At 38.2% G+C, this 20,933-nt stretch overlaps 1 protein-coding gene across 1 annotated transcript in view; it reads left to right on the top strand.

Moving 5' to 3' along the window:
• EPB41L4A (erythrocyte membrane protein band 4.1 like 4A) overlaps positions 1–20,607 on the top strand; it is a 133,924-nt gene extending 113,317 nt beyond the window's left edge. Inside the window, exons 17-23 of the mRNA XM_035310042.1 lie at positions 217–294; positions 5,472–5,591; positions 11,328–11,375; positions 12,011–12,079; positions 12,959–13,069; positions 13,874–13,955; positions 16,461–20,607. Coding sequence (XP_035165933.1) covers positions 217–294; positions 5,472–5,591; positions 11,328–11,375; positions 12,011–12,079; positions 12,959–13,069; positions 13,874–13,955; positions 16,461–16,583 — 631 coding nt within the window. The 3' untranslated portion in view covers positions 16,584–20,607. The remainder of the gene's footprint in view (positions 1–216; positions 295–5,471; positions 5,592–11,327; positions 11,376–12,010; positions 12,080–12,958; positions 13,070–13,873; positions 13,956–16,460) is intronic.
• The last annotated feature ends 326 nt before the right edge of the window (positions 20,608–20,933 follow it).

Genomic DNA, 20,933 nt, shown 5'->3' with positions numbered 1-20,933 from the left:
GCACTCTGGGTGCACTACCTTTGAAGCAGTTATTTCTGATCAACTAATAAGAAAAAGATACTATGACTCTCAGGTGTAGACAAACCCTGTAGACTCCAGTAATTCTTATTTTCCTAATAATCTTTTCAGTGTTGTCCACTCCTTGTTGAGAACGTCGGTGCTTCTGACATGTCAGTGGATAAATTGATCTTTAAATCTTGCTTTTCTCCTCTCCAGATCGCGATCTCGTTGTAACACCAGTAGTGGCAGTGAATCAGAAAATTCCAACAGAGAACATCGGAAGAAGAGAAACAGGTGACCATTGTGTAATTTAGAGAGAGAAACATTAAACACTAACAAATGGAAAATGGACTTTCCCAAGAGAACCCTAATAAAAAAATAATGCTTTACACATACACTGTTCTTGTGAGGCAACTTAAGGTTCTTGCTCGAATAAAAAGAAAGAGAAATGCCAAATCACATATACACTATAGGTATATGTAACAAATCCACACTATCCTGATGCAGAAAATACGCTTTTGAGGCAAATTGACAAAGTATTTTTTAATGGATCAGAAACTTTGTGTTGTTTATAAATGCATGCATTTAATTGTGTAAATATTTTTATTTTCTAAAATGTAAAGTGTGGGCCTAAACCCAAAATGTGTACAGTGCCTTTAACAGCAGTTAATATTAAGTGATGTTAGCAAGTTGTGTTTTTTATGTGCTGTTTATCTTATTGCTGGTAAGAAGTTGGCATAACAAGTGATTTATTTTAGGAAAAAAAAAATCTTTTAAAAGAGCCATATTTATGTTGGACTTGTGATAACAGCTTCCGAGTGTTACTCAGATAAGCAAAAACTTATTTTATAAATACACATAACTTCTTCATAATGCATAAGAGAACTCTAACTGGACAAAAGAGGAGTAGTTTAATAGGTAAGTTTTCTAAATAGCTGTCTGCACAGGCTGCCATAGTTCCCCACTGTTTCACCTGCAATACTATGAGTGATAAATTATTTTCAGATGTTTTGAAGTTCCTAGAAATAATTATGTGCTAGATATGTTAAAAGAATCTTACAGAAATACGTATTTTAAGCATAACTTCCAATAGTTACAGGGGTTCTATAAAATCATTGACATTGAAACAGACTAGTATAAAGAATAGCTGAGCCATGAGATTTCTTTGGCTTAAATCAGAGCAGAGACACTCAGCTAACAGTGAACTAGTATGTGTGGAAGTTTTGTTTTCCAGCTGAGCTCTGAGGTTTGAATGAAATGCTGAGCATATTTTCAGAGATCAGTAGGTAAATAGTATTTTGTATTCATTTCTCATAGAACACAATTGTCAGCTTTTTTCTCCTGTGAAACTTCTTGCTCAAGGAGTTTCACAAGCAAGTAAAGGAAATTAGAGACTGACCACAAAAATGTTTTTAAGAGCTTTCTGCATTATAAAGATTGAATTATTGGAAGGATTAAGTAGTGCTTATTGTTTTCTGAAGAATAAGTGGGCCTTTACCAACCTTCCTTCTGTTTGTGAATAAAAATCTTACAATTAAAGAGAATAATCATTTGTGTAGATGGACATGTGTTTTCTTATTTTTTTAATTTTTTTACAATCTCAGAAATGTAAGAGACATTTAAAATATTAATGTTGTATCACATCTTGCTCTTTGGTGGTCACTTGAAATCCAATCAGATCAAAAGTCATCAGTGCTAAAGTAAACAAGCACTTAAATAAGCGGAAGTTCTGATACTTGTTCCCTGTCAGCAGGTACAGGAAAACCACCGGTTATAATGAATTCCTGCATTTTGTTAGCAGCCCAAACAGGAATATAATTAGCTGAAAAGGCACAGGCACTGAATGACTTTCCGGTCAGCAGTGGTAAGCCAACCCTAACAAGATTAAATGTGACAATACAGTGAGGCTCCCAAGCACTGTTACTCAATTTTTATCTCTTGCATGGATTAATACTAATTTATTTCCCATTATGATAACTGGCTTCCTGGCAAAAGCTAACTGAAAATTTTACAGTTATATTGGAATAAAATGACTGAATATTCATGCTATCCAAAAGAATTTGATTCTGATCATAGAAGAGTAGAATATACTGTTCACATGGGAAGAGATCACTGAACTTTTTATTGGATGAAAACAAATTATCACAGAAAAACAACTGTAGGTGAGACCTATTAAGGGTAAAACAGTAGAAAAAAAATGAGGGGGAAATCCTTTACTTGATCTCAATCAATCTTTGAGGTTTCACTCCAGCATATGAATGTTTTTCCTTATGTTTTAAGGAAATATTTACATTATGATGAAGAACCTACGATGAGTGTATTTCTGTCACAGAAGAAATATGTCTTTTTTAAATGCTATGGTCAAAATTTATTTTGTGGATATAAATATGTTATACTAGTAAACAAGATGTACTGAAGCATAGTCTTCTACTTGACTAAATTTAGAAGATCTATTACATTAAAATAACGGAATCACAGAATGGCTGAGGCTGGCAAGGACCTCTGGAGGTTATCTGGTTCAACCCCCTTGCTCAAGCAGACACCTAGAGCCGGTTGAAAGAACTGGAGCACCTCTCCTATGAATACAGGCTGACAGAGTGGGGGCTGTTCAGCCTGGAGAAGAGAAGGCTCTGGGGAGACTTTAAAATGGCCTTCCAATACTTAAAGGGGGCCTACAGGAAAGATGGGAATGGATCATCAGATCAGACAGTGTCTCTGCATTCTTCCCAGGTTACCTGTCCCTGCTTCCAATCTCTCTATGCTTCCTTTTTGTATGTGAGTTTTTAGCAGGAGCTCCTTGTTCATTCACACAGACCTGGCATTTTTTCTTGACTTCCTATTCACTGGAATGGGCTTCTCTTCAACTTGTATGAGGTGATCCTTGAAGACGAACCATCTTCCTTGGGCTCTTCTTTCTTCTAGGGCCTTATCTGACAGTACTCTTCCAACCAGATCTTTGAAGAGGCCAAAGTCTGCTCTCTCGAAGTACACTATTGTGATCTTGTTTTTTGTCCTTCTCCCAGCATCAGGATCCTGAATTCCACCATCTCACGGTCACTGCAGCTAAGACTGCCTTTCACCTTCACATTGCCCCCAAGCCACTCATTATTGTACACTGACCATAAATGACAATTATATACTGAAATAATTTGAATGGAATTTCAGGAGTCAAGTTGCTTGGCTTAAGAACTAAGAGAATTTATCACTGGGTAAACGTAGCAGCTTGCTTTCATATCACCTTGAAAAGGGGAAAAAACATCTCCACATCAGTAGATGAGTGATAATAGTCTTGTAGCTTTCCATTTTACCATTGCATACAGAATTTCTGCAGACAATGCCCAGTTTGTCACTGTGATAGCCTATGATCTTAAGTCAATTTATTTCACATGCCAGTGAGAACAACTTTCTTTCTATAAGGCATGGATCAATTTGTTATTATGTGGGAGCAAAATGTGAAAAAATGAATGAGAAGTTGTAATGGAATTGGAGTACCAGGGCAATGTTTTTCTATCAAAAGTATTTTGAAATAGAAAATGAGATTTTGAGTTAAATTTCTTTACAGTTTTATACGGGTTGTCAATTCTGTTGTTAGAATGCTAAAGATTCTACCCCTCAATAATTATGATTTGATCATTTAATCTAAGTAATGTATTCTATGTAGAGGCTGTGTTACCTTGGTCATCCTTTGTATAGTTAAATGAGAGCATAGTACCTTTTTTGCAGCTGCAAAATTAAAGCCTTACTGCCTCGTATCTCCATCTAACAGAGTTCTGCTGCGATACAGTGGTACTTTTTAAGCAACAGCTGTATGTGTAAGGCCGTTGATACTGTTTATACCGTGTGGGATGAGTGCTGTCTCCACAAATTGGATTATTCAGGATGAAAATCACAATTCATTACTTGTTGATGTGTGAGTTCTTCTACAAAACCCTTAGTTAGATGCTTATGTTAATCCATGCCACCAGATTACAGGTTTAAAAAGACCTGCTTAGAAATCAAAACCTGATATTGTTGTCTACCCCAGATGGTTGGTGCCATTTAGTAGAGTTGTGGTGCTGCAGTAGTTGGGAATGTAGCTCAAAACTCATTATGCACGTGAGAGAAGATCAGATTAAAGGAAAAGCAGCAGCCTGCTTAGCCAGTTGAGCCTAATACTATTCAAAATTCAACTGGAAAGGTACCTATGTACTGAAGAGCAACAACAACAGCACACTTTGCATTGTTTCCACCAGGTAATTCACTCATATCTGATGGTTTGTTTGTTCTACCTGCAGTCTTCCTGTTTTTGTTGTTGTTGTTAAACTTCTCTGGTTTCTTCAGTATGCCAGTCATACTGTCCTATCAGGCAACCAACTGTTGCAGTAATGTTTTCCAGGAATGTTTTTAAATCCTTGTTGAATTTTGAATTCAAATGGAATTTAAATTTTAAATGAACTTAAAATAATTTGTTCCAACTTACCACTTTATCACAGCAAAAGCAGATGTATTTGCAACCCTAAAACCCTGAAGATTCTGTACAACTATGAATGGCCAACCACTGTCTCACCAATTGTCTTGACTAGTCACGTCATTTAGAATTACTTCAGCCTGCTATTGAACATGCTGACTTTACAGGACTTTTACATTTTTACATTCCAGTAATGGATTTGTCTTTAGAAGAAATAAAAAATCAGATCTGATAATAACCTAGCACTGGAACATCATAGACCTAAAGAATTTGGATATTTTAATGATACAATGTGATTCACGGAATTTAAATTTTCATGCCCTGTTAGTTTAGCTATTGCTAAATAGCTTGAATAGGAATGAGCTTGTCTGCACCTCTGAATGGGATGCTGTCCTCTCCTGCTTCCACCCATTCACCGTGGGGAGGCAGGGCTGGAGTTTAACACCTTCTCCCCTCCCCATTTTTTTTTTTTTGCCTCCCTCTGTCAGCTCAATAAAACAAGGAGATTAACTGTATGTCCTTTGTGGTGGGATTATCCTTCTTTTTAGGGCAGTGTGCATGTTCCATTGACCAGAAGCTCCTGCTGGGAAGGGTTACCAAGGGTGGCAAAGGAGGTGAATGAGATTGTTGTAGTAGTATGAGATCTTCGTGTCACCATATCAGGCTTACATTTGCTGTAGATGAGATGTGCTTTAACACCTAAGTGAGAAAGGAAGAACATCCAGATGTTTGGTTTGGGCTGAGAAGACAGGTTGAATTCAAGTTGTAGGCCTGTTTTTAATGGCTTAGATTGATTCATTCTTTCACTTAAACGTTTTCTAGGTAGCAAATCAGTGAATTTCCATTTATGTGGGTTCTTGCATTTTAGGTACTTTGGGAACACGAATTAAAATTAGGCAAGATAAAAAATATTCCATCGCAGTAGCTGGATTTCTGTGGAAATAAAAAAAAAAAACAAAAACTCACCTCTTCCTCAGGGCATCCTGTCTCTTAGACCTCAGACTAAACTCCTGTTTTTTTGCAGATTACGGCAAGAGAATGACATGGTTGACTCAGCTCCTCAGTGGGAAGCTGTGCTCCGTCGACAAAAGGAGAAAAACCAGGGAGATCCGAACTACCGGCGATCCAGGCACAGATCTCGATCGTATGTATCCACTTTGACATGAAAATTAAGGCTGCTGTGGCATGTTAAAACGTAGGAGGAATATCTCCGGCATGGTTATTGCTCTCAGCTGCTGAGGATCTGAGAGCAATACGTGGCACATCCTTAAATTAGCAGATTAGTCTTTGAGGTCTAACTCCCTTACCATACTGATTTGAATTGCAAGGTATGAATAATACAGAAGGGGCTTTGTAACACACCTGAACTGTAACTCACTCCATTACCTTGGATGAAGTCCTGTGTGGTTTTAGCTCTGTAGTGAGGGCAGTGATTCCTGTTTCTGGGAAAGCATTCAGATTTTGTGTGATGGGTGCAGGAATTTTTGTGAAGTGCATGTATGCGTCTTAAATCAATACCGCGTCTGCAGGATTGTTCCAGGTGAGACCAACTACTGGTGTCTCCATGTCAAATTACCATTAGTACCTATCAGACAGTGATTTTATTGCATCCTGATAACATACTTCAGTGATGGAGCAATGCTGCTATGCTGTCCTGCTGGTAGCTGGTTTTGACATGGCAAAGTGGTCAGCTTGTAAAATTATTTCTATCTGATGAAAATATTGGCTTATTTTAATGTGTTCTTAATGGCATGTTTTGGGGGTATAGACCAAAGAGTTTTGTACTGTGTTTGTGTCCAGCCTAATCTGCCACCTGAAGCAGTGGGTATGGCAGGGCAGGGCAAGGAGAGCAGCTGGGCAGCGCCGGGAGAGAAGGCAAGAGGGAGCGATCTTCGAAACTCTGTCCGCATCTTCACTGCCTGGCTAAAATAGATGAATTGCTGAGCTCTGATGCTGATGGCATAACGTGACCTCTGTAACACGCTTAGGTAGATAATTCCCTTTAATGTCTAAACTTTTTCTTTCATGTGAAGACTGGACCAAACAGAACCTGTATAATGCCTTAATGGACTATTTCAGTCTTACCTACTGAAGCTGTAATCTGCACTGAAGCTTCTGGTATTAAAATCCCCTTGAGTTCTGTTCTCAGTTACCTGTGGTGCTGAAACTCACTTCTATCTCATTTCATAGCTTACAGTTTTCATCTTTTTATGAGAAAGATGATTTGCCATTAAAATTCCAAATGTTGGAATTTCTGCTTTAACTGGTTTTGTACAGACTTGTTCACTTTCACATGCACAAAAGTAAAATGTTATTAGATGCAATTATACAATCATATACAATCATATATTACTAAAAATCAGGAATATTAAAACTCACTCGTATGGACACCACAAAATAAATACAGGTGATCAATTTTGATTTATTTTTTTCTTCTATATGCGTAAAGTGCTGTAAACTGGGAAATGCACTCAGTTAATAACGGCTAGATTAAATTTATAGCCAACTTTTCTTTTTTACATTGTCCCAAGTAAATGTCATTTGTTGGACAGCACAGGCTCCCTCTCGTGGCTAAGTACGGCTATGAAATGGGTTTTATTTTCAAGCACGGTGACATTCTGGGTTATATTTCATTTAAATTTCTGTTAGCAAAAACTGTAAACATATATTCTTTTACAAAGAAAGGGAAGCTCCTAGAGAACACAAAGAAGGGGGAAAGTCCTGACGATTTTGGATGACTCCTCATTTCTTTCCCTTGTGTTAATCATGATTGTATTCCTCCCGTTTATCTCATTCTTCAGTTAAAAAAAGAAAAAAAAGAAAAATAATAATAATAAAAAAAAAGCCCAAGCCCCCAAGTATGGTATAGATAATTAATAGATATTTAATGTAGAAAAATATAAGCTGAAAAGGTAAAAAGAGAATTCCTTTAAAAAAGGACTTTTATAAAAGTTTACTAAAAGGCCTTTAACTGTTTGAATGGCCAAATCAAATAAGATGGATAAGCCTTAGCTGCTCTAGATTATAAGAGCAGTTATTTAATTTAATTTGGCTTAGCTGCTTGCTTACATGACTGGATGCGGGTCAGAGGCAAGGGAAACAACTGATTTCTTAGCGTGTAGGGTATATGGATATTTTTATTTTTAAATCTGGTTATATGGTCACTTCAATCTGCACATTTAACAACTGCTACGAAACCTTTATTTTAATAATACAAATAAATCTTTCACATCAAGTTCCTTGTTACAGTCAGGTTAACTAGAGGTTCATTTTGGAAGTGTGAAGTAATGGCTGAAATATTTTTATTGTTTTTGGTGCACCGCATTTCATTTGTTTGATTATGAGCATTATTAATAATTGTTGGTGTTGGGGGTTGGTGTCTCCTTGGTCCCAGGAATAAAAGTAGTTGACAAGAATTTGACCTTTCTTTCTTGTAAAAGAATCAGCAGATAGAGAGAGCTCCCAGTTCTAGTTCTACAGGGTTTATTTTCAAGAGTTCAAGTAAAACATCTGTGTAGCCAAAGGGCTTTTTTAATTAAGAAGAATGGCCATTAAAATTCCATGGCTATTTAAATTTACCATTTGTGAATCAAACTGAAATATTAATAAGGGTGCAGATGCAGACACAGAAAATAATGTAGACCTTATTAACATGTAGGGTTGTTTGAGCTTGTAAAAACAGAATAAGAACAAACAAAAAACCCCAGAGACTCACCACTTACCGGGAATTCCCACTAGGTAGCTTGCACATTAGAAAATTTGATTAGTGAACAAATTGTCCAGAAACCATTGTGTGTTTGAAACTTGATTCGGATACTGCAATAGGACAGCCTGTGTGTATGTTATGTTTCCAAGCTGTGAGTTCTCAAACAATTCACAACAGAAAAGGTGAAAACAACATGAAAGAGGGATTGTGGTCTGCCTTGAATGTCATGGGCTTATTAAGTGCTATACAAACATGAATTTCCAATGCAGTATTCGCAATACGTTCGTTACTCCCTAACAAGACCTCTCTTTTTATAGGCTTTTTTTCATTTTGGAGTGATAATGATCCTTCTGCCTTCAAAGGAAGCAGGAACAAACCTTTCATAGAAAAATGCTTCTATTCAGATACTTGACCTGCATCACGTTTCTGAATATTCTTTCGTTGTGAGTTAACTCAGATAAATGCTGTGAAGTTATCCCAGTATTGTAACAATTCGTAAGCAGGTGGAAAATAAATAATGCTATGATGAGAATAGCTAAAAACATTTGCTTGAGGAATGATTGTGTTTAGTTGTTTTCCTTTGTACGTTTTTCTTCATGGGATGCCATATTTGAAGCTACAGGTATTTTACAGCAGTGGCTTCCTCGTTAGTGTTGTTGTGGGGTAGAAGGAAGAGGAGGAGGGAGAGATGGTAGAGATCACAGAGGTAAACACCGAGAGCTGGCCAGAGGAGGCACAGTTCGTAGAGACTTCTTACTTAACCATTCACTTCCCACATAGGTCCACAGATTATTATTCCTTAGTGCTGGTGAGGTTTTATATGATGTTTGGTGATACTGTGAGACCTATGTCTGTATCCTGAACAGTTGTATTTCTGTGATCAGATGGGTTAGTGGTGTGCACAATTCCCTGCTGTGTGGGAGTCCTGGGCTTGGGAGTGACCTTGAGGCTTTGCTTCCTCAGGCAAACTGAAGCTTGTAAGCATGACAAAGCCTCCCTGGAGAAGCTGGCATTTTTCAGGGAGCGTTCACATTCCCCACTGCCTGATTATTCAGTCACAGAAGAGGATGCCTATCTTCCCAGCCCCAGGGTGAATACAGAGTTTGCAGCTGCTAATTTGTGAGCAGGGGGTTGTAGGGAAGGAGGAATCAATTAAAAACTGAGGGGTGAAAACGGCTATTAAAAGCCACTGCATACCAAGCTACTGCATTAGGGAGTTAAAAACAATATGGACTAGTGTGAGAAGGAGAAAGAAACACAAGAAACAGGAAAAACAGGAAGGGAGAAGGTGGCATGGGAGACGTGAAAGCCTGAGAAAATGAAATAATATGTTATAATAAATATGAGCACATGATGCTGCAAAAACCTCTGAGTGCTAATAAAAATCAGGCTGCAAGCTACTTCTGCCTGTCACTGTTGCCATCATGAGGACCTGAGTAGTCAGAACAGGCAGTGGGTTGGTCCGGCAAGGATGGGAATTGTCTGGGTTTGGCTGCCAAGTGCTGGTTGAGCAGCTGTCCCTCCTTGAAGACCAGGAGGGATATGAATTAATTGGTATTAGTCCCATTAGGGAATTGTAAGTGTAAAGTTGTTTCTCACCATTTTGTCTCTCTCTGGTATTTATAAAGCATTAAGCTAATTTATTCCAGTACATCTACACCTATACAATCTAAATAATCATAAATATCTAAATAATCATAATAATAAAAATAACCATCTCTAAGTAATCTGCCTTTACACCAACTGTGAAACATGTACTGACATACAGATGTCTCTGAACATTATTCTCAAAGTGAAGTGGGGAAATGAGCCAAACACAGTAATGGTGATTTTTTATTTTTTTTTAAAAAAAAAAGGTGAAACCGTTAGTTACAGTGTACAGTTTGGAATTACTGCTGATATGGCTCTGTCACTGGGCAGAGGGTAGCCAGTTTAGCAGATGCTAAAAGGCAGAACTCTGCTCTCCTTCTTGATCTTCATTGAAATCTGGAGGATTTCACTCCAAAAGCATTTTTGACTATGACAGGCTTTTTTTGTTTAAAGAAGAAAAAAAAAAAAAAAAAAAAAACACAACAACTTTATAATTTGGTGATGTAAGACTTAATGAAAAACTGACTTCAGTGGGAGCATTTATGCATGTTGAATTCATTTGGACATTGAATCTCTCACATCCCAGATGGTGTAGGACAGTCTAGCTGTCTGCACTGTGTTTATATAATCCCAGTGAAGGCGTTATCTGACAGCTCCATGCAAATCCAGGCCCTGCCAATGTGTAAGAGTGCTTTTTTAACCTGTTATGCTGTGTGGTTTTGGTGAATTACAGGTTTAACTTCAGCAGCAGTGGGGGTTTCACACTAATCCTCTGTTGAAATAGAATAAGAAAAATAAAAAGAAAGGGTATCCCATTTGAAGGAAGTATTTTCTGTATTTCCGTGGAAAATATGAGGCATGCCATCCAGTTTTGCTTTGCTACATCTCCACGTCTGCAGCACAGAAATTACAATTTTGGCTAAGTAATTTGTCCACAGATGAAATACTTGCTAAAATATATTTGGGGGGAGGGAGGCGGGAAAAGTTGCTGTTGTTGTTACAATTACTTATTTTTGTCGCAGACAAAAGGAAGTTAAATGAACTGAGTAGAAACCTTACTTGAAAATGATCAGAAAGCAGGGACTGCACTGTGACTGCAACAGAGCAACAGGTCCTCTTTACTGGCACTCACTGGGGATGGCGAGGGATTGATCACTGCTGTGTCAGCCTGGCATGGTCTGTACCTCCTCCTGCCCACAAAGGGCTCTGTGAGCCACAGGATATTTCTCAGGGCCTTTTACAAAGGTGTTATTCCAGAACAGGCTGTCTTCAGCTGGATAAGGGGATAGTGGTAGCTGGGCACTGCTTAGAGTTCCAAAGAGAAGCTCTTCTGTCATTTATATTTTACGCATATTCTTGCTGAAGGTTTGTGGAACAGGACATTAAAAGAATTTACTTTTCAGTTAGAATGAAGCAATGAAACTTAATGCATTTTCTGAGATAACCATCCTTGAAATAGAAGTCACTGGTGGACTACACTGACCATGATTTTTGTGCAGGCTGTGTTTTTAAAATTGGTTATGGAACAGCAGTATGTCAGATGACAGTTTTCACAGTTCGGCCTTTCTCTCTTGGTATTTGTAGGAGAAGCCCAGATGTACAAGCTAAAGAAGAACTCTGGAAACATATTCAGTAAGTATGGTCCTCACAGAGTCTGAGTAGCTGCTGCAGTGCCTCTCATGTAGTTAATCACATCCCTTGCACTGTGGCTACAAGGCATTACATTCAGATTGGGTTGTGTGCCACAATATATTATACAGGTGTAAATGTCTTGTAGAAGATTATCTTCTACAAGTGCAAACCACTGAATACACTGAATACAGATGACCATTGCATGTAGATGAATTATAAAGAAAAATACAGTATCTTAGACCTGGGGCTTCCAGAATGTCCTTGTTTGTGATACACTTTTAGAACAAGGCCTCCTATTCTATTACACTTAAAACTACCACTTGGGAATATTAACTACTCTAAAGCATATATGACATTCAGAATACACAATATTCGTATGTATTGTGAAGCTACAAGATGAGATTGCAGGGAGGTGAGAGGAAGGTGGAACAGGATGTGACATGCAGTTGAAGTGAAGAAGGTGAAGTTAGACACATTTCTTACTAAGCTTCCTATTTTGATGTCAAGATAGCTTCAGGGCTGACAATAGCTTGTTTCAGTAAATCTTTCTAGCCTAATGTAATAATAATAAAAAAAATGATTTTGCAGTTGGAATTACTGTTACATTTTTTTGTACTTTGCCTAATGCTTTCTAGGAAGGAACTTGTGGATCCATCTGGCCTGTCTGAGGAGCAATTGAAAGAAATTCCATACACTAAAATAGAGTGAGTTTATGTCAGGATTTTTCTTTGTGAATATACTTCTTTTTACCATGAACTTTGTTATATTGAAATGAGAGTGGGTTTACATGTAATCCCTAGGCTTTTATCTACCCCAAATGTCTTTCTAGGATGAGTTGGGTGAGAATTCTTCTTATTTTTAAAACCTAGTATTTTCTCTTTCCCAGTTATGAAAAAAGTCATCTTAATCTCTCTCCCTTTGTTACACACTCATGAACCTGCCATATGCCTGCATGTTCAGTATGTCCCCCTATGCTGCCCATCAGTCTGTTCTGTATGTTATGCACTACAGAATCAGGGAGAACTGAATGCAAATAAGTCAGTCCACTTTTTTTCTTAAACGTATGCTTTCATTTTAAATTTTTGTTCTGGCCATCTGAAGCGCTGTTTGACCTGTTCAACCCCTCTTCCCTTGCTTATCATGGGTAGCTGCCAGGGCATATCCATTTCCTTAAGAACAGACATCTATTTCACTGTGGTAATTGCCCATTTGGGATGGCATGTCTTAATGTAAGCAGCTGCCTGTGACAGAAATGGGATTGCACTTTGCATTATAATGTGCTTCCACAACACCACTAAACAGAAAGGGCTGATGTTAAAGCTGCATATATTAATGCATTCTGTATTAAATGGTTTCATTCTTACATATGGGCATGCCAGTTTGTGACCTTTGCACTTCTAGAGTGCAAAGCACAGACTCAGAAGAAAAGCATTAGCCATTTAAATTCAACCAGTGCAAAAAGCTGCCTATTATACTGTATGAAAAAAAAATGGGAGCATCTCTCAGTCTGCAGTTGCATTTATGTTTTTATGCTGAAGGTCTGATTTATTAAGCTACTGTTGTGAATTTTGTGTCTCTCGTAGGACTCAAGGCGACCCAATACGCATTAGGCATTCACATTCCCCTCGAAGTTACCGTCAGTATCGGCGGTCCCAGTGCTCTGATGGTGAAAGATCTGTTCTGTCAGAAGTGAAGTACGTGAATGGGATTATTAGCAATGTACTGTTTTAAACTGGCCCAGAAGTTATTCAGAGCTCATGGTTAGATTAGAAGTGGTGTACATATGATTGTTTGCTGCCATAGGATTCAAGCAACCCTGTAAATAGTAGGTCTTCAGACCTACGTGACTCAAAGAACTACAGTAGCATTTCTGGTGTATTTGGCCACAGAGGCTTGCTTGCTTGACCTATGTGGAAGGGGAAAAAAAAAATAAATCACCACCAACAAAAAAAGCCTGTATTGCTCCTAAGTCGTAGGTCATAAAGTTTCTGAAGGGAGAAGAAATCATGAGTTGCTTTCCAAATCCTTAATACGTACATCCTTAACAGAGTCAAGATGCCATCTGCAGTAGTATGTTTCACAGGAATTCCAGTACAGCCCTCTACTGCAATGGGTGAATCAGTCAAAAAAGACTGAGTTGTAAAGTAAATACTTATATTCTGTATCAAGGGGCTTGAAAGACTAGTTTTAGCTAGGTGGCATCCTGAGATATGTGTAGCACATGCCTGATTTGAGATGGGACTCACCTCTCATGAAGTTGGACTGTCTCTCTAGACCAGGAGGAGAGAGGCCCCGGGATAGGGATGGGATAAAAGGTGCCATGAAGAAGCTTCTGCTCACTGATGACGGTTAATTGATAGCTTTTGGATGGCTGAAGTTAGGTGATAGGCATTCCAGATTTTGCCTGTATAACTCTCTGGCTCAGCTTAATTATTCTTCTGCACACTTACAGTTTATTTCATGATAGCAATATTCACTTTGCAATATCATAATTCCAGTGCAAAAAATGATATGGTGCCTCCACTTCCTGTTACACGATCCTCAGATGCTAAAGGCCCCAGCATCCAATTGACTCAACAGGTTAGTATTTGTGTATCCTTTACAATTTTCCTGTTTTAGAGACAGAAGGGTGTCTAGTGCTTTATTTAAATTAGGTCTTTGTTTTTCAGTGAAAATTAAAACTGACTTGAGATTTTTTTTTCAGCAGCAGTGTGGCTGGAAAGTTTACATTTTGCAGTCTGACTACTTGGTTTATATTTCCAAATACATGGAATTCTGTAATATATATGCTCCTCTGGACATCAGCTGCTGCTGCTGGAGAACCTTTTCTCAGTTCAAGTTTTCTGCTTCCTTAAAATGATACCCTGTTCTCCACAGGAGAAAATGAATTCTCACAATTTCTTAAAATATGCACGTTTACTTAAGATGTGGTTGTAATGATGGCCTACTATTATTGTTTATCCTCCACTTAGACCTTTTCTTGGTTGCTTGGGCTTGACGAACTGCTTCCTTTTTTTATTTCTTTCTTTGTTTTTTAATGCTGAATCGTTTTTGACACTGAAATCTAAAAAGAAGACTTGTCTTTTTAAATATAATCACTAGCTTTTATCATAAATGATGGTAACATTTCTTAGATTTGATAGTTGTATTAGTCACAAAACTTGAGAAGCAAATGATACTCAAAAAGTACTTGGAGTTCTGTTATACAAGCACACTAAAGGAAAACAAAACATGCAAGAGAAAATTCCAGACATATTTTGACCTAGCTTCCAGACTGTTAGAATGGTACATGCTGCTTCTCTTCTGAGAATTACTTGCTGTTTTACCTGGAGGAGGTTTTTCCAGCAATGCTATAGGATTTCAATGTACTTAGGAGAAGCCTTGTTACTTGAAGACCGTGTTTTAGAAAGCTGAGTGAACTTGTGTAGGCAGATTCCTAAACCTTCCTTCCTTCTAGGCTATTTTTAAAAATTATTATTAAAGTTTGATTTTTATTATCATTGCTGGAAATGGGAGGTCATATATGTGCAATAGCTTGCTCAGTAAAAATAGATACGATTTGTTATTCGTAGAACCATAAAGTATCTGGAGTTGGAAGAGAACTTCAAGGATCATCAGGTCCAGCTCCTGGCACCACACAGAACCACACAAAAAACAGACCTTGTGTCTGAGAACTTTGTCCAAACGCTTCTTGAACTCCGGCAGGCTCAATGCCATGACTACTGCCCTGGGGAGCCTGTCCCAGTACCCAATCACCCTCTGGGTGCAGAACCTTTCCCTAACCCCCACCCTGACCCTCCCCTGTCCCAGCTCCATGCCGTTCCCTCGGGTCCTGTCGCTGTCCCCAGAGAGCAGAGCTCAGCGCCTGCCCCTCCGCTCCCCTCGTGAGGGAGCTGCAGGCCGCCATGAGGCCTCCCCTCAGCCTGCTCTGCTCTGGGCTGAGCAAACCAAGGGACCTCAGCTGCTCCTCCTACTGGAAAGGTCTTCCCCTCCAAACCCTTCCCCATCTTTGTATCCCTCCATTGGACACTCTATAATAGTTTTATGTCCTTTTTATACTCTGGTGTCCATAACTACACACATTGCTTGAGGTGAGGCTGCACCACTGCAGAGTAGAGTAATTGTCCTCTGAAGAGTCTATATTAGTACTATATAAGTCTGTATATTAGTCTATATAAGATTGTTATTTAGAAAACTAAGAAGTGCAATCTCAAATATAAAATCAAAATAATGTGAAATATAAAAGTCTCCTTCCCACACCAATCTTCATGTCTATTCATCTGCCATGCGGCTCTGCCCAAACTATATGCTGATACTGTACATAATGGCGAAACTGCACAGAATATAATCAGCAACATATCTTATTTTGTCTTGTAAGCAGTTAGAATAAAATAAGCTACAACAACTTTCAAACAGCGAATAGTTGTTTTTCAGTTTAAGGATAGCTAACGCACTACCTGTTCCTTGATAGCAAAAAACTTAAAGTATTACCGTTTATGATGGAAATTGAAAAAGACAAGCTATCTGTGGTATTTCTGTAGGGATTTGCTCCAGCAGGAAGGGGGAAGTTGGTGTACTTGAGACTAAGTGTATTTATCTTCTTTATAGAAGTAGGTAACTTTTGTGGTTGAATCCTGTTCAAAATCCACATCAGTTTATCTCCATTCTTATTCAGTACTGTGTGGCTTAAATTCATTGCCCTGGAAGGAATTAATGTGATAATGCTCCGTGTCTGCAACCACCTCCTTTTTCCCGTTGTCCCAGAACTCCTTACAACAGTGGCCATTAATTCCTAGTGAATGCTGTTTGCAGTATTTGGCTAAATACCAAATAATTAGTCATGGTATTTCCTGAATAGGGAATATGAATCCAAATAGCACAGAGGGGCAGCAGCTGGGAGGGGAAGGAGGAGGCAAGAGGGGGAAAACGTTCTGTTTGATCCAATGCAGAGACTTTCCTGTCCCTTATGTATGTAGATGAACTGCCATATCCTTAGCCTAAGGCTGTCATAGCAGCAGTTATCAAAATATGCTATTTAAATTCTACTGTACCTTTTCATGGAATATTTTAATTTTTTTCCTTCAGAGACGGAATGGATCCAAAGATAGCCTAATAGAAGAAAAATCTCTGCTGTCCACTAACGATGGAAAACCTACAACTAAAACAATAAAAACTGTACAGGTGTCACGCTTCAAGGTAGAGACTTGACTGCTGTAACAGAAGATGGTGAATAGATTTTATTCTTCGGAAAATGAGAATTTTGTGTGTGTGTGTTCAAGGGAAGGAACTGAAGTTGAAGTGGTGGCAATTTCTTCAGGACATTCAGAAATGGAGCCTGCTTGCTGGGAAGGCCAAGCAGTGCCTTTATCACCTACACTGTTCTAGTGATGTGACTGATTGAGGAGAAGCTGTCTGATTAGATAACCAAAACGAAAAGTCCTCATAAAACAGAATGGTCAGCAGTTACATTTCCAAAAAAATGAGCAAAAAAACAGCTGCAGCAAAACTGTGTATGATCTTCTCTGTAACTGAATAGCCTTTTTCAAAAAAAAGTACTGTTAACTAACATGATCAAGATCAGACGCTTCAAGGGGATCAAAATAGTCATATTTTTGGCCAATTGTGCAATACTGTCTGATTTGGGAGGAATCATCGTTACAATTCCGTCTGGTGATCAACTAGTGCCCTGAAACATGAGCTGCTAGCTCCTACATGCTGTATGTCAGCCTAGCACAGCAGGTGCTGCTGTTGTTAATGCTGTTGTCAACACAACCTAGTTTTTTAGCTCAAAAATAATAGAGTCGGTAACACCCTGTGGCAGAGGGTTCCGCAGATTATTCAGACTTAATTTCACTCAGCAATTTTAAGTATTCTCAATCAAGAATGTCCTTTTGTGTAGAGGGGCTATTAAACTGAACATTCCATGCTGTAAAAATACACCTATCATCTTAATAGGAAACATACTGGAAAAAAATGGCAGATATGTACTGATCCACTGTATTAAGGATGTTTAGCAACGCACTTAAGTACTGGTTAAACAAAACTTGTAGAGTAGGATTTAAGAGGGCTAGCAAATAGCCTTTTTTTTTTTTTTTTTTTTTTAAAAAAATAAACTAGCAAAGCCTGCCTTAATCTCTTTTCATATGAAATAATCAATGCTAATACCTTCTGTTACTCCTCTCTGAGCCATTTCTACTATAATAAAAATGACAAAGGCAGTATTTCAGGTATGATAATTGCAATTTTTTTCTATGTCAGAATAGGAACAGTAATTTTTCATGATGCTGCACACTGAGCACATTATCTTACAGTAAATATCTGAAGTGATGCCTAGCTCTTCTCCTGTCCTGTCACTTTGTACAAATAGCTGAAGCCATTCTTCTGCCTCTCATTCGTCCACAGTTGTGGACAGACTGCCTGGCTTTGCTAACTAAGAAACAAAGCCTTTTTGTTTTGAAAGTAACTTTGCCTAGGTGTAAACCCCAAACTATACAGTTTTTGAAACAGCAGTGGAAATGGCTATAGTGGTGGTTCATGTGCCTTTTTAAATCTGTCCTCCATAAACTCAACCCCACTGTTACCTGTAGTGATGCCATGTCTCCTGCCCCTAGCAACACCATACCAGGGAACTGCAATCCTGTCAGAGATGCAATAATGTTTGAGAACTGGAGTATGTAGCACCTGAGTTATGCTTTACATGAGGCATAGCATTTGAACCAAGAAAATTGAGAGGCACAACCTTATATAATGTGTTTTATTTTTCACAGTATTTCTAAATTAATTAATCATATGAGGTGGTCAAAGGGGTGCTATTAGCCAGGGTGGAAGCCATACATGCTGTATATTGCTATCACAACACAAATTGGTCTGCAGGTTGAGAGATGCCATGTTATTCCAGTGAAGGCATATTCACTTGACACAGGTTTCTCTGAATGCATCCTTTGGACAGTGCTTATTTTTTAGTGAACAATTCCAAGGAAAGGAAAGCACTTCGAACCCCTCTGTGGTGCAAATGCTGTTTTCATGGATGTTCTGCATTTTCTCAATATACTATAGATGTCATACGAGGACATTGTTGGGCTTAGCTTAACGTATTTGCTCAAGCTGCTTTTAAGTCTGTTAAAAAGTGCTCCAAATTGACTTGAATGGTTTCATTATCACTGTTCCAATTTAAAGTGACTCTTTAGGATCTATTGTGACTTTTCACAAGCACTGGCTTAAAAAAACAAAACAAAAAAATGAAAAAAAAAAGGCAAAAAAACACACACACAAAAAAACAAAAAAAAATAACAAAAAAAAAATAAAAAAAAACACTGTGGCAAAGATTATGGTGATAGAGATTAATCTCCGTCATCAGAATCTTTTGCAAGACTTGCAAGACTACTAAAATAAAACAAGCCACACAAGAACTAGTTACAATGTCTGTAATCAAAGCTACTCCTTATTGTTGAAGAAGGTATTTCAAGCTGGAGTGTTATATCCTTCCTTGTAGTTTGTTGCTTTCTAAATCATTACTGTTATTGGGGATTCCTTACTCAGGCACAGGCACATAGAGTTACTTTAGGAGTATTTGCGTTGTTATTGTTGAGCATTGTCTGTACATAGTGTCCGTATCTTGCCAGTCTTCAAATTTTATTGATCAGGAAGAAAACGACTTGTAAGGTTTACATCCAACCTGATGTTTTCTGTATGTTGTCATCTGCCTGGAAGCTTTTGTGTATTATCGCTGGGTACCATCAGCCAGATGTATGGCATTTTACTTAATCCCACCACATGAGAAAATAGGCTTATATGTTGTCTGCTATTGATAGCTTTCAATTCCCAATTCACAGAAGTTGTTTTCTAAACAAGCCAACTTTTTTTTTTTTTTTTTTTTTTTTGCATTTAAATGAGGAACTTAGAGAAACAGTCTTAAATTTCGAGTTAGCACTCTTATTCCCGATGAGACTGTGTAGGAAGCAGTTTTTAACATGTCTAGTGATCAGTCTGGAGTACTATAATACAGTTTTGTCTCAGCACAAGACTAGTCTTGGCTCATGTGTCACCTGTTAGTGCTGGAACAAAGCAAAATTAGGACATCATTGTCAGCTAATAGAAAAGACAAAGAAAGTTCTTCCATATACATGTGCCTCCTCTCTCTTTGAGCTCCTTTTCCTTTGTCATTTGAGGAAAGATACCTTTACTTGTGAGCTCGTAAGTCTTGTGTGAGAGACCTACAAGAAATCAATCAATAAATGCACTTACTTTGGCACAGCTGTGCTTTGTAGCCTTAAAACAGGCATGCAGCATCTGCAGTGGCTGGCCACTTACAACTCTGAGCTACACCTACTGTCCACAGTCCAACCTTCCCCTAGCTTTCCTGAAGCCTTCACTACCTAGAGGCAGTTTTACTCCTAGCCCTGGAGTTTGGATGGTTCACCAGTCAAAATACTTGGACCTCCCGATGAGGTGCGTGGAAGAGAGGAGAGATATAACCACATCAAGCAAAGTTTATTCTGGGGTTGGATGTCATGCAGACCTGTCCTAAAACAGACAAATGACTGGTATTTGAGACATTCTCATCCTAATTCTGCTTCTAGTCAGCTGCAATGGTCTCAAGCCAACAATTTTAACATTGTGTCTCTACATTTACCTCTTCTGAAACTACTGAAAGTGCTATAAATAGGTAAGTTACGGAATTCTCTCTCTTCCTAGTTAGCAACACCAACAACATATACATCTTCGTAAAGCACTTTTTTTATACAATAAAGAGGGTTTGCTATTCATACCAAAAAAGCATATTTGTGTATCCCAGACTGGTCCCCCTGCTTGTTAGCTGGTTCCTTTCATTAGGAGCTAGCCTTGACCTGCTGTTTTCTGCACTGCACTTAACGATCTTCCTAACATTGCAACTCATACTCTAAAAAAGGTCATTGTATTGAAGTCGTTGGCTGAAAATATTACTACCATTTAAGTTGCCAAATCAACCACCTTTACACATGTGAATAGTAAACTGAATATACAGCAAATTTTCCTTTGGGAAAGCCTGTTTAATTCAAAGCTCTCTAGAAAGATGTTTTAAAACAACATACAAAAATGTATCGATGATGTGATTCATATGCTCAATGTATGTTAAGTATTCATGAAGCAACTGTGTGCTTTATTTTAAAATGAGTTTGATAGATGGCTGTGTCAATACTTGTGTCCAGGTTATTTAAAAAAAGTCAAGTAAAACTTGAATTTTTAGGTCAAACCATGGTTGCCTGTGTGTCTTATTTACATTACACAAAGGAGAAAAAACTTAGAAACATGGATTCATTTGACAGCACCATCTGGTAAAAACAGGTGTAGTACCAATTAAAATCCCCTTGAGAATACAGCTTCTCCAGATCAGTTATTTTTCCTGTTACCAGGAAGTTGTCAGCACTGAATTTTGTACTTCCAATACATATCCATATTACAGCTCCCTTTCTTATCTAAAAATGATGAGAAAGCATCAACAGGCTATATTAGCGGTCAAACCAAACACAGATACAGAGCCAGTATGACAACTGGTCTCTCTCCCCTTTACATGCCCAT

The sequence above is a fragment of the Oxyura jamaicensis genome, chromosome Z, assembly GCF_011077185.1.
Source record: "Oxyura jamaicensis isolate SHBP4307 breed ruddy duck chromosome Z, BPBGC_Ojam_1.0, whole genome shotgun sequence".
NCBI lineage: Eukaryota > Metazoa > Chordata > Aves > Anseriformes > Anatidae > Oxyura > Oxyura jamaicensis.
Note: the sequence above shows the minus strand (reverse complement) of the source record. Positions and strands in the feature narration are given on the sequence as shown.